This window comes from Chelon labrosus (assembly GCF_963514085.1).
Source record: "Chelon labrosus genome assembly, chromosome: 7".
NCBI classification, from domain to species: domain Eukaryota; kingdom Metazoa; phylum Chordata; class Actinopteri; order Mugiliformes; family Mugilidae; genus Chelon; species Chelon labrosus.
The window spans coordinates 30,065,317-30,079,493 of record NC_140343.1 but is presented as its reverse complement, the minus strand read 5'-3'; the positions used below and the strand labels follow the sequence as shown (position 1 = coordinate 30,079,493).

Sequence of the window (14,177 nt, the reverse complement as noted above, 5' to 3'; positions counted from 1 at the left end):
TGTATTGATAGATACCCATTGTTGCCACCTGCTGATTCACTCATTTTCAGTCATCACAGAATTTCCCAGATTCACATATGCTTCTTAGTGACCCCACTGTAGGTTGGCCTGCAGTCTGTGTAATGTTTTGGTCACAACCCAGGACTTGGTTAATCAATACATAAACATGCAAAATTTTTAAGTTTCTCATAAAGTCATATCAAAATATAGACAAAAAGATGATCAGTAAATGTGATGCATGTGCAGAAAAGTTAAGAAAGAACAAGGTTCGAGTTGACCACACAAACGCTGCTCAAGATTTAAGCTTGCTCTCATTGGCTTGTTGACTCTGGAAGTTTGTAGAAGGACAACAGAGAAGATAATTGGTCAGCCGGTTACTGTAACAGAGCTTGATCTATCAAGCTGTAATTGGTTGTGGAGACAGAGACACTTTCTGTAAATTGACTCCACAAGGACACATGCAAACACACACACACACACACACTCTCACACACACACACACACACACACACACACACACACACACACACACACACGTATGTCTTTACGCATCCTGGTGTTCAATGTCACTTGAAGCTAAGAAAGCTGGAAAGGTGTTAGGAGAGTGTGGCGGCAGCTCAAGTAGTTAAAGCTAGTCTGACCACAAGGACAGTCCCATGACAACACATGAGGTTGAGTTACAGCAGAGTCAGTGAGAGGAAGGACGCGTGACACTTTGCTACTTTAGTCCTTAGAGAACAATAACTAACTACTGCACAAAAAACATTATAAAAACTGTTTTAATTTCCACAGTATATTGAATCAGTCTTAGTTTAAATGTTGTTTCAATGCAAGTATAGCACTAAAATCGGACTCCTGATGTTAAAGTGTGTGATATTAGACTTTCACCATTTTATTTTATTGACTTTATTCTTTTGTTTTTTGCACACAAACTAAGAAATGGTACTCGGGTGGTAAATGATACCGACTTTGTATTATCAGGACAAACTAAGCAATTTCTGGCATATGTCATGTAAACATTTGACATTTGACTTCAACAATGTCTCTGCTTTCCTTTATTCCTTTCCAATTGTTTATTCAGGATTTCTCGAATGACGACACCAAACTGGAATATAACGTGGATGCAGACAATGGAATCGCCATGGAGGGTTATCTGTTTAAGAGAGCCAGCAATGCCTTCAAGACATGGAATAGGTACAGTAGACGATACTTAATGTGAAGCTCTATGAATAGAATAGAATAGAATAGAATGTCTTTATTGTCAATGTACAGGTACAATGAAATTAAGGTGACCTAAGGTTCCCCTTAGTTGCCGTAGAAGTATTGGAATAAAAAAAAAATACTTAAAAGCTACTTAATGATAAGGTATAACTTTAGTGGACTGGTTGTGGATCAAAAATATAAGAAGTGGGACATTTTAATACCCCAAAAAATATTTTAAAACATGTTTTCAAAAGGATGGTTATATCATGCCACAAGCTTTTCTCATTCCCACCAAAAGTATGTCAAAGGGTGTTATTAAAAGGACATAACTAGCATTTGCATGTGACTTTGCTTTTAATCAGCTTGTGATCTTGTTTCAGGCGTTGGTTCTCCATCCAAAACAATCAGCTAGTATACCAGAAGAAATTTAAGGTATGTCAAGTGACTCCCTCCACACCGACCACATTCAAATATGCATGTGTTTGACTTCCAGCACAAATAACCCCATCTATTTTTAACAGGATGCCAATGACTCAATTTAGAGCAGAAATTATAAACAGTCATCTAGCGCAAAATAAGCCACTGCTGAGGGTGAAAATCTTTCTCTGTGTATTGATTTAGTATAATGCAGTTAGTAAGTCACATTTTGCTCTATTTATAAACATATTACATTACATACATTTATTATTAGGCACTTTATGCATTTTTATTACTATAAATCATTGGCATGCTTTCTCTTCGTACTTTAATTAGTGTATGTCTTGATAGCGGGAGTTAATGTTTCAGATACTATATGTTATTGTCACCAATGCTTAATTTTGTCACTACCCGCGTGGTTTAAAATGTTTCTAAATAGGTTTCTATATATTATTATATTATTGATATAATACAATAATATCACAAAAGGAAGAATGACAATAGTTGCAGTACAAGGGAACAACAACTTATCCCATGCTCTATAGAGAATCTTGAATGTGTGTGTGAACTATGTTTGACCGGAGCTTTTGGGATGTTTCCTCAGGACAACCCTACAGTGGTGGTAGAAGACCTGAGACTATGTACAGTCAAACACTGTGAGGACATAGAGCGTCGCTTCTGTTTTGAAGTGGTGTCACCCACCAAGTAGGTTTGAGTAACTGAAACATCCCTCTATCAGTCTAATGATACATGAGATATGTACCACATACTCAGATGCACTATGAGCTGACAGCAGCTGTCTGATGCCTGTCTTGACCCACAGGAGCTGCATGATGCAGGCAGACTCTGAGAAACTGCGTCAGGCCTGGATCAAAGCTGTCCAGAACAGCATCGCCACCGCCTTCCGAGACAAGGGAGATGACAGCGAGGTAAAAACCAAACCCTGAGACTGCCTGAATGGTTGATCTGAAAGATAGACACTGACAAATATTTACATTTACATTTAAAATAATATTACATTTTGGAGCAAATAAATTCAAAGGAATACATTCCAAGTTGTTTAACTCTAATATTCCAGAAAACAAAAACTGAGGAAAAATAAGTGAGCTAATAATACATTAATAATTAATAATACACATACAATTTTGAAGCAATCAATAATATCTGTTTATGTACATAACACCCACTTTCTGTGCTCTTAAGTCATTTTTCATTTTATATTGTTTAACTCTTTGCTTTTCCCTCTTATCAGACACAGAGCATATTTCATTAAATTTAGTTCTCTTTTGTTTTTTAATATGCATGTCATTCGTTTTTGGTGACTGCATTTTCCAATTTCAGAAGCTGGATAGGAAGTCATCCACGTCAACTGGGAGTCTGGATTCTGGTGGGGAGCCAAAAGAGAGATCATTAAAGGGAGAGGGTGCCCTACAGAAGGTTCTGGCCATCCCAGGCAATGCCTGCTGCTGCGACTGTGGCCAGCCAGATCCACGATGGGCCAGCATCAATCTTGGCATCACCCTCTGTATACAGTGCTCTGGCATACACAGGTAAAGTACTGTAGTTTTTCATAAGCCAAACTTCACATTAGGTTTTTATGATCTTTTTTTAGAACAGCTAGACGTACAAAAGTGAAAATATCCAACTTAATGAATATTACCATGAGTATTTAAAGAGCTTAATTCCATTAAGCAAAAATTCTGGGAAACTAATAAACTAAGGCCTCATTAATGTTATTTTATTTATTTATTTATTTTTACCACTTTGCAGGAATTCAGTTAATTTGGAGTTAATTTAAGCTATGTGGAAAGAGAAATGATTAAAACTATGTTAGTTATGAAAACTATTTTCCTTCAGGGCCATGGTGTGAATGCTTTGTTCAAAATGTTTGTCATTGGGGATTTATGAAATGTCAACTTGCTGCTGTGTAAACACATAGTCTGCTTGGGATGTTATAACGACCTTTAATTACTTGCCAGCGTTAAGTGTTTCACCGCCGCATAGGCCAGTTTAATTTACATAAACAGGGGCAGCTCTGCTCCCACTCTCTCGGTGTGACGCAATAACCAAAAGGGATTCAGGCTTTATGATAAGCTAACCAAAGTGGCTGTGATATGATTTAATTAAATTAATTATAGAACTTATAATTTCTTTACTAGCCCCATCTGTGACATCTGTCATTTACACAAGCTATGCTGTACATTATATTTTCCAGATGAATATACAATTAAAAAACCTATGCAAAACATCTAGATACTAAGAGTAAAGTAGGTGATTCTTTCAAAGCTAATGCTACAGATAGCTTTTATTTATCAATTTATCAGTCAATCAAGTGTCTGTCTTTTTACAGTAAAAGCATAGTGAGTGATGTTGTTGTGCCGTTCTTTCATTTACAGGAGTCTGGGAGTGCATTTCTCTAAGGTTCGGTCTTTAACTTTGGATACATGGGAGCCTGAACTACTTAAGGTGAGTGAGTATCTACATGAACTGACTATAAGAAACGAACAAGTCTTAAGTTTAAGTTTAGTACTACTTGTATTGCTACACAACTTTTTTTCTGTGCTTTCTACTATGCTTGGCAGGAATAATTTGTAACTCCTCCTGGCTGATTACTCCACTGCGATAACCAATTTTATTTTGAATATTTTGCAGCTGATGTGTGAACTGGGGAACAAAGTGATCAACCAGATCTATGAAGCTCGACGAGAGGAGCTAGGAACGAGAAAGCCACAACCAGGAGACCCAAGGTACAGGACTAAAGCTGGTATTTTCAGACAAAATGATTTATGTTTAAATCCTGCAGGAAAATAAATATATTTCTCACTTAGACTATTCCTTCGTAATTAGTATTTCCTGTATATCTTACCTTGTGAAAGTAATTGTAGTACTGACAATAAAAAAGAAAGTAATACACTGTTCAAAAAAAGTTAACAAACACTACGAAAACACATCAGATCTCAATGGGAAAAAAATATTATGCTGGATATCTATACTGATATGTACTGGTAATGTGTTAGGAACGAAAGATGGAAATGAAAATGATCAAACTGCAGAGGGCTGAATTCAAAGATACCCCGAAAATCAGAGTAAAAAAAAAAAATGATGCAGCAGGCTAGTCTGTTTTCCTGAAATTTCATTGCAGCAACTCAAAATGGTACTCAGTGGTTTGTATGGCCCCCATGTGCTTGTATGCCTGATAACGTTGGGGCATGCTCCTGATGAGACGACAGATGGTGTCCTGGGGTATCTCCTCCTAGATCTGGACAAGGACATCACTGAGCTCCTGGTCAGTCCGAGGCGCAACCTGGTGGAGCCGGATGGACCAAAACATAATGTATCTGAGTTATTCTATTGGATTTAGGTCAGGTGAACGTGGGGCCAGTCAATGGTATTAATTCGTTCATCCTCCCAGGACTGCCTGCATACTATCGTCACATGAGGCCAGGTATAGTCGTGCACCAAGAGGAACCCAGGACCCACTGCACTACCGAAGGGTCTGACAATGGGATTAAGGATTTCATCCTGATACCTAATGGCAGGCAGGGTGCCGTTGTCTAACCTGTAGAGGTCTGTGCATCCCTACATGGATACGCCTCCCCAGAACATCCCTGACCCACCACAAAACTGGCCAAGCTGAACGATGTTAACAGGCAGCATAACAATGTCCACGGCTTCTCCAGACCTTTTCATGCCTGTCACATGTGCTCAGGGTGAACCTGTGCTCATCTGTGTGCCACTGGCACTCTGTGTTTTTCACAGATGAGTGCAGGTTTTTTTGCACCCTATGTTTTTCATTCATTCATTCATTCATTCATTCATCTTCTTCTGTAACCACTTGTCCTCTGGAGGGTAGCGGGGGGCACTGGAGCCTATCCCAGCTGTCATTGCACGAGAGGCGGGGTACACCCTGGACAGGTCGCCAGTCTATCGCAGGGATCCTGTGTTTTTCTCACAGCCATTTCTGGTGTTCTTTGGCAAATGCCAATCGAGCTCCACGGTGCCACTAGAGGACACGTGGCCTTCAGGCCACCCTTATGAAGTCTGTTTCTGATTGTTTGGTCAGAGACATTCACGCCAGTGGCCTGCTGGAGGTCAATTTGTAGGACTCTGTCTGTTCCTCCTTGCACAGAGGAGCAATTACCGGTCCTGCTGATGGGTTGACCTAGAGTAACTGCCTGTGTCCTGGAATCACTGACCCTAGCCAAATGCAAAACTAGTGAAAAACTGTCAGAAAAGATGAAGAGGGAAAAAATGTCAGTGGCCTCCACCTGTACCTTTAAAACCCATACCTGTTTTGGGGGTCGTCTCATTGTTGTCCCTCTAGTGCACCTGTTGTTAATTCCATTAAAACCAGAGCAGCTGAAACTGATTAACAACCCCCTCTGCTACTTAACTGACCAGATCAATAGCCCAGAAGTTGAATTGACTTCATGCTTTACTCTGATTAAAAATAGTTCCTTTCATTTTTTCTGCGGTGTATATAGAAGAATTATTATCTTAATATATAGAAGTCTTTGGCTTATTGTGATAAATTAAGAATCCGGTCTTCAGTTGCTAGACAGGGTCTGCACAAAACTGTTTAGTCAAAGTAAATCAAATATAGAAGTGTTGCAAAAATGCATATCATTTAACACAACAATTAAACAATTTTCCAGACACGAGGTAGAGGCTTACATTAAAGCCAAGTATGTGGATCGCCGATTTGTCCGCCGACCATCAGATGAGGAGCTTCGCAACAAAGTGGTTTCTTTGAGCAAACAGGAGAAGAGGCTGAGCAGTAGCTCTGAGCATCTGCCACCAAGACCGCCTCCACCCACCCCAAATCTTCGACCCGGTTCCAACGTCTCTGGGCAGTCAGGTCAGTATAAAACTCTGTCAGTAGTTCAACCCAATGCTTCTCTGTAACTCACAGGATCAAACTGAACTGAGTTTAGTCCAACAGTCTGCAAAGCCATCCTATAATTGGAATGGTATATTAGAAATCAGTGGATGGTGGCTTATTAATTGCTTGGGCACATAATTTTCTCCAAAATACATTTATTCTTAAGTTGGAATCCGTCAGGCCTAAAACTAAATTCTTTCTGCATTCATTGCTCAAACAAAACTTTGGTAAATGGCCTTGTTTTTATATAGTGCTTTTCTACCTATTGGTACTCAAAACGCTTTACAGTCACAGACACATCTACCCATTCGCTCACACAAGCGCACACACACACACATTCACACACCAGTGCCACGCACTGGGAGCAACTGGGGGTGCAGTGTCTTGCTGAAGGACACTTCGGCAGATTCTGGGGATCAAACCGCTATCCCTCCGGTTCATGGCCAACCCGCTTTACCTACCAAGCCACAGTGGCCCCAGATACCGCCAGTCCTGCTGATGGGTTGACTGTTGAACTTTGGTTCAAGGCTGATTTTACACTCCTGTGTGATATTTGTTCTGCCGTGGAAAAGTGTCCACCCATTTGCATGCTGTATGTTCATTCTGAACAGCATAAACCCTCTTTGCCTGCCATTGCTTTTCTGTAGTCTGTCTCTTCCAGTGTCAACTGAGACAGTAGTCTAACAATTTGTGCTTTCACCCTGCATTTTTCTTTCTCTCAATCTCTCCTTTATCTTTCCACCCCTGGTTGTTCTGTGCTCCTGGACTAACCCCTGCACTCGCCAACTACACTAACTGAATCCCCCCAACCCCACACTGCCACTCAATTTACACCCTTCGCCCTCCAAACTCTCATCATCCCGTGCATAGCTGCTGCCAGTGGCGCGGAGGCCCGCCGTGACTCTCTCTTCTGTCCTGATGAGCTTGACTCACTCTTCTCCTACTTTGACACCTCCTCCAAGCTCAGGAGCAGTAAGTTCTAAACGCTTTGTGTTTCGCTTGCTTTCCATCCCCTCTGTCCCTTTTCAGTTCACTGTTTCAAGGCTGTGAACTAACCCTTCATTCACTCCTGTTTCTTCCTCATCCAGTCCTTCTAATGAGCTGTCCCGTCATGTTACGAGCATTGTACAGTGTACCATGTGTTGTTTTTCATGTGGAGTGGGGATGCTTTGTCTCACACATGTCTCACACATGGTTTTGGTCAGTATCTCATATTTCCACTTGTCTGTGTCATCCTGTTTTTGGTTTTTAGGGACCTGGAAGTTAAGGTGGTGGAGGGATCTGTCATCCAGTATTCTTTTTTTTTTTTACCACCAGTTTCCTCTGCGTACACCTTGAGTAAAAAATATCAGGACAACCTGCTGATTTTGTTAATCCAACCTGAAAGATATTCACACTTCACAAACAAATGGCTCCTGAGGAGCCTACAAGATAAGGTTTATGTGCTGAAATTGTTTTTCTTTCCAAAGCAGAACTATCAGCAGGAAGGTGTTCCTTTTATTTTATACGCTCAGTGAATATTCCTCATCACCACAAACAGTGATTCAACACTTTGTTTTACAGTAAAAAGTGCAGACAGCGGCATTCAGAACAGTGCTGATGGGAGCAGGGAGATGCTGGCCACCACCGCCTCCAATAACAGCCTGGCAGATGCAGGTAAAACACAAACAACTCTGTCTCCACCTGTATTGGTTTCTCAGACTCTTGCACAAGCATCAATGAGGCTGGAGAGTGAGCCACAAATTCTTATGGCACTTTAGCTATTTTATTATGTGCAAGTGCTAAGATTATAAGAGAAGAATGAGTCATTGACCATTGGTACCACTCAGAGACAATTGCGCTAAACTCAAACGCACCAACATATTTTGTAAAACATTTGAGCAGTCGGCTTTTTATAGGGGGATTTATTCATGTTGCCTTAAAACACAAACAGGTAAAGTGGTATTTCAGCTGTTTAGATCTTATTGTATATTGTTGTGTTGGTTTTAATCAAAAATTGCTTTTATTTTCTATATTAACTTTACTACAGAAAAATCAAAGTTCTCAAAATAGAAAGCGTAAATGTTTGTAGAAAAAACTTAACACACGTGTCTTTGTATTGTTCAGAAGCTGCTGAGTGTCCACCCATGCCCATGCCTGCCACACTTCCTCCCTGTAAAGAGATGGTTTTCTGTGAGCCCAAGGAGTACAGCCCAGGTCTTCAGCTCTACTGGGCATCATGTGCCCGGAGCTTGCCAGACATGGCAGAGGCACTTGCCCACGGAGCTGAGGTCAATTGGGTCAACACAGAGGAGGATAAGAGAACGCCGCTTATCATGGCGGTGCAGGGGGTTAGTATGACCACAAGAAACCCAGTCAATTTGGAACTATTAACTGTTTTGAGTAGCTTCTTTGACTGACCTTTAACGAAATGTATAAAAGTTCATCATAGATGGTGTTAGACAATTTAAAACTTTTACTAATTTCGATTAACATTTAAATTTAGTTTTAAGATGATGGCAAAGATAGATCAGTGTTGGGATGAAGCTTCAGACAAGTAATTGTCTGTGGATGGATAGTGCTCATGCAAATCATATCAATTTGTTTCAGGGTTCCCTGGTCACCTGTGAGTTTCTACTCCAAAATGCAGCTAATGTGAACCAGCAGGATGCCCAGGGCCGAGGACCTCTCCACCACGCAACCACGCTGGGACACACAGGGTTTGTTTCCACATTTTCATACCTTCATTACTAGACCAGCCTGTCAGCCTGTAGGAAGTGACTGGCCATTTTAAAGATTCTAAAAAAAAAATTATCTGTTTTTTATCTGTTGCAGACAAGTATGTTTATTCTTGAAAAGAGGAGCAAACCAGAATGCTTCAGACATTGATGAGAAAACTCCCCTGACCATAGCGGTGGAAGCTGCCAATGCCGATATTGTCACATTGTAAGTCTTTTTATTCTACTATGGGCACACTGTCGACAGATGGGGATATTTTGTTAATTTGAAATGCATCTACAAATAGTTAAAAAGCTGGGTCTCGGTCTAATAGTTAAATCGGGGTGGAAGATTGCTGCCACTTCTCTCCGTCCTCCTCTGCCTGTGCTTTGACAAATGCGATAATTGCTATTACTGATGATTAGTTATCAAATCAAACCTTATCGCTGTAGCCTAATGTGCACCTCCCCAGAAATGTAACTACATGTTGCGGCGACACAAGAGCGGTGATTGGTCCGCTTGGTAGTAGTGTATTTCCGGTTTCTTCTCCACAGTTTTCGAAATTGATGATTTTGGATCAATCAAGATGGAACACATAGAGGAAAGATTAACTGAGGAGGTCAGAAGATACAAACATTTGTATGACTTGTCTTCAGCGAAATTTCGGCGAAAGTTTCAGTCGCCATTGTTGAAAGTGGCCTGAACTCTGGGTTGTTGTTGTTTGGGGGGGGGGTTAATAAAATTGGACAGATTCCTAGATATGAGAGCTGCACCCGCCATAGTGGAATGGATGTCATCTTGCCTAATTAGACCAGGCTTTCCCCAGAAAGTGTTCCAGTTGTCTATGAAGACCACATCGCCTGCTGGACACCCCCTAGATAACTAGCGATGGATTGATGATATGCGAAGTCTGACATACTTTTGGCAAACTTACACACCATATTAATTATAGTAACCTTCGAGTGGTGTAACCGAGTGTCATTACAGTTTCCAGTAAATAAATAACAGTTTCCAGAAAATAACAGTTTCACCATATTGAGCCAGCAGTTTCTGAATGTATCTTTACATTAATGCATCTTTACATTAAGCAAAGTCCTTTATCTTAGCTGTTATTTATCAGAGTAATGATACGGTTTTGAGTTTCAGAACCCAGAAATAAGAGATAAACGTTGAAAGGCTGTTTATTGATTGTATTGTGTGAGTTTGTCTCTCTGTAACTTATTGTTTCTTTATTTGCTGCCCAGGTTGCGACTGGCCAAGATGAATGAGGAGATGCGGGAGGCAGAGGGGCCTTACAGCCAGTCAGGTCAATATAACACCAACAGCCCCACCGAGATGCAGTACAGGAAATGCATGCAGGAGTTTATAAGCCTGCAGCTGGATGAAACTGAATAACTCTTCTCATTACACAGGGCAACCCAGTACAAAGGCTTAAGAAATGAAAATTTCAGGTTTCAGAGTTGGAGAAAGTTGACCTAAAACAGCAGATTAAATACATTATCACAATATATCCCAGGCAATTCATTCTCAGTGATTTGCTTTTAAAGATGTGTCCAGGTGATTTGATGATATTGATATTTGATCAAGTGAACTGAGTCAAACTCCAACTGTGCTCCTGTTTCCTGCTGTAATACTTCCACTTTAACGTTCCACCTTCTGCCAGGTGCTGCACCAGCTCTGCACCTCGCTGTGATAAAGCTTCAGGTGCTACATTATGTTCATGTCACAGGGTTAAAGCCACAGACTCCTGGACTGTAATGAGTTTTGTTCAAAAGTGGAACATCCACCTTTTCCATTAAGTGACTGTTACTCAAATAATGAATAGCACAAATGGGGAAAGAAATGGTCACTTTTTACTAGTCTGTATTTCCTTTAAGTTCAAAAAAATCCTCTGTTGTAGAGGTGTTCAGTGATTTGTAGCATCTGGTCAGAAATTAGCTTTCTTTTTACTTGTTACTGTGTCTCTGCTAATAGTCACAGTATCTTTGCAAACATCTACCCAGTAACTACCAACGTATCCAGTTTGATACTTCATTACAGTATCTGGCAATAATAGTGACTTTTGAATTTATTTATTTTTTTTATCATAGAGGCATGATGTGTGTGTAAAAAGTTTTCAGTTGACCTGTTAGTTGTTTATGCACATTCCTGTTAATGGTTATGCAACTACTGTACCTTTTCCCGTGACTATATGGTTCTCATTTGAAGTCTTAACCAGTTTCAAGGCCTGTTTACTTTTCTGAAGTGTTATCCAAACAGAATGCATCTTGCTGTTGTTACCTGCCTGGTAAGAGAAATGAGTCTATTTTAGAATAGTTTTCTTTTATGGAGATGACTCTAGGAACCACAAAATAGCTATTTTTACTGCATATGTTGTAAATGATGTGCATACTACATTTCTTTTTAGCTTGTATTTGACAGAATATGCAGAGTTGAGAGTGACTCTTGTTGCACGGGGGTGAGTGCCATGAGGTGTCAGTAGTCAGTTAAAGGGGAACTACCGTTTTTTACAACCTGGACCTTATTTCTGGTAACTCCGGACTCAACAGGGAATAGCACTGGCGTATCATAACAAAATATTGTTGAAATGAACGAGTATCGTGGCAGATAATGCGTTATTTAGAGGATGCGTTTCGGTACCCCAATCACTCCCACTATATGGATATACATGGCGCTCCGCTGGAGCTAAATATCTTCCGAAGGACTAAAAATGACACCAAAGTTATATGGGTGAGTAAACGATTGTATTATATGCCAGAAATAAGGTCCAGAAAAATGGTAGTTTCCCTTTAAGCGTGCTTGTTCATTGCCCGTAACTATGGGGAAATCTTGAAATGTACAGCAAAAAGGCACATTGATCGCCTCGAATGTTAGTGGATTTTTAGTGATATATTGACAGACCATTTGAGGATTAAGCAATAAGTGCAATAGTCTAGAAAAATATTGTACATGTATAGCTTTTTTTAAGCACCTGCTCGTCTAAGCTTATCGTTATCTTTATCATATAGTAGCTTATGGTAAGAATGTGAAAAGAGATGAAGCTCATTTGAGTTGTGTTGATAGTGATTGAATGATTTAAATATAGTCTGCTTCATGCAGCCCAAAATCCTCAGGGGGTACCTAAGCACTTTGACTAATGGATTTTTAAAACATCAGCGCCCCCTGCTGGTGGTAGAACAATTTGTGATGATTTGAATGACTGACATGTCTGCTGATGTGCTTGATATTTGAGTACTGCTTGTGATGTGTTTGTTTTTAAAAGCAAATGAAGTTTTTCTGTTCTTTAGAGTAGAAGCTGAGGGGTTTGTCAGGAGTGTTTTCTCTTAGATTGTTAAACAAAGGGATTTGTGCATTTATGAGTGCTAACGACAGGAGGGAGAACTCAGCTCACATATGTCAAGAATTTGTCCTTAAAGACTGGAGCATTTTACATTGAGGGCTAAACATGCTGCTGCAGGTTGTTGGACTGTTATAGGCCTGTATGAATTTTTAAAGTGGTAATTATTTTGGGCCTGTGTGACAGCAAATTAATAGAAGTTCTTTCTTCTTAATGTTTCATATTTATTGGATACGGTTTGATTGTTGTTACCTTGTAGGTCAACAATAGATACACTGCAACAATTATGAAAGCAACAGGAGGACGTTTATGTTTAGTAGAAGGAGCTGATTAGAGTCGGTGTGCTTTCAGTCACTGAAGGGTCCTCATGTTGTTTTTATTTGCTTTGAGAGGATTTGAGCTGTTGCCATCCTCTTTGAAACCATAGAGCCTCTTCATCAGCGACCCCAATCAGCTGATGAATGATGGGACTCTTATTAAAATTGCATTTCTGTCAGCTCAAATGTTTCTACCTGATTAAGTATGTAGAAGCACAGAGCAGTTATTCTTGTGGGCTTTGATTTTTAAAATTGGGTTAGAAAAATATATATTTTTGAGACAATTATTATAATATTTCCCATAATTATGATGTCTTTAAACACGTGGTCTTCTAAAAATGATTAAAAAAATAGAATAGGAAAGACTTGATCAATTTATGAACCACTGGTTTGTTAACAGTCATCCACTTCATTTTATGTAATTTTTCTCTTTCTGTTTTGCGTTTTCTTTTCTCACTCTCCTCCTCAGAGTTTGTGCCTTTCTTCTGTTCTCTTTTATTTTCTGGGATGCTGAGGCCAACACAACTGTTTTTTGTATATAATTTCCTGCACTTTAAATGCAATACAGTTGTTGACACATAAAAAAAGTCTGTGGGCTCTTTTCTTTCTGATTCTGTCTCCAGTTGCTAACGAGAGCCCCGCTGGCTTAAACTTTTGCTTTTTGCTTCTTACATTCTCGCCTCTGCTTTGTTCTGTTTCACATTTCGAGCCAGATCAACACTCTTACAGGTATGGCCAGCTCTTTTCTTTTTCTTTCTTGTTGACACTGATGACACTGTCGCTGCATGAGCCCTCCGACTTTGCATGTTTTGTTATGCTCTAAACCTTTATCATGGGGCAGTAAGTTATACTTTTCATTGGTTTGTGGTTTCTGTCGTGGCACAGTTTAGTCTCTGTCTTGATTGATTGATTTGTTGCAGCAGGGTGATGTAGAGAAAATGTGGAAGGGACTAGACAGAACCCGCTCAGTGGAAGTGCCCGAATAGTTCTGACAAATGCATTTGTGGGGTAAAAAAAAATCTGCTTTTTGTAACAGATTTGCAAAAAAAAAAAAAAAACTTGTTATATCTAAGAGCCTACAGAAGGAGATAAACTATGAAATAAATGTGTTTGACTAACACATAGTTACTAATTTTAGGATATGTTAAATTATGCAGTCCTTTCCTTTCTTTGTTTTGAACATAATGAGTTGTTCAGTGAATAACAAATTGTTCATAAAAAAAATTAAGAGAGAGAAAAGTTTGTGGAAAAAAAAAATGTTGTGAACCACTGCATTTTTAAAGTTGAATTTGTACCTTTGTTGTCTTCTGTTTATTTTTTACAG

At 39.7% G+C, this 14,177-nt stretch overlaps 1 protein-coding gene across 2 annotated transcripts in view; it reads left to right on the top strand.

Annotated features, from left to right (window-relative positions):
• Positions 1-14,177, top strand: part of LOC311491003 (arf-GAP with coiled-coil, ANK repeat and PH domain-containing protein 2-like) — a 70,614-nt gene that overhangs the window by 52,969 nt on the left and 3,468 nt on the right. For both annotated transcript variants that reach the window (XM_084548836.1, XM_084548835.1), the window contains 13 exons: positions 1,082-1,194; positions 1,584-1,635; positions 2,225-2,325; positions 2,444-2,549; positions 2,962-3,170; positions 4,017-4,086; positions 4,273-4,367; positions 6,276-6,478; positions 8,066-8,158; positions 8,609-8,832; positions 9,092-9,201; positions 9,317-9,427; positions 10,444-10,505. In XM_084548836.1, coding sequence (XP_084404962.1) covers positions 1,082-1,194; positions 1,584-1,635; positions 2,225-2,325; positions 2,444-2,549; positions 2,962-3,170; positions 4,017-4,086; positions 4,273-4,367; positions 6,276-6,478; positions 8,066-8,158; positions 8,609-8,832; positions 9,092-9,201; positions 9,317-9,427; positions 10,444-10,505 — 1,549 coding nt within the window. The remainder of the gene's footprint in view (positions 1-1,081; positions 1,195-1,583; positions 1,636-2,224; positions 2,326-2,443; positions 2,550-2,961; positions 3,171-4,016; positions 4,087-4,272; positions 4,368-6,275; positions 6,479-8,065; positions 8,159-8,608; positions 8,833-9,091; positions 9,202-9,316; positions 9,428-10,443; positions 10,506-14,177) is intronic.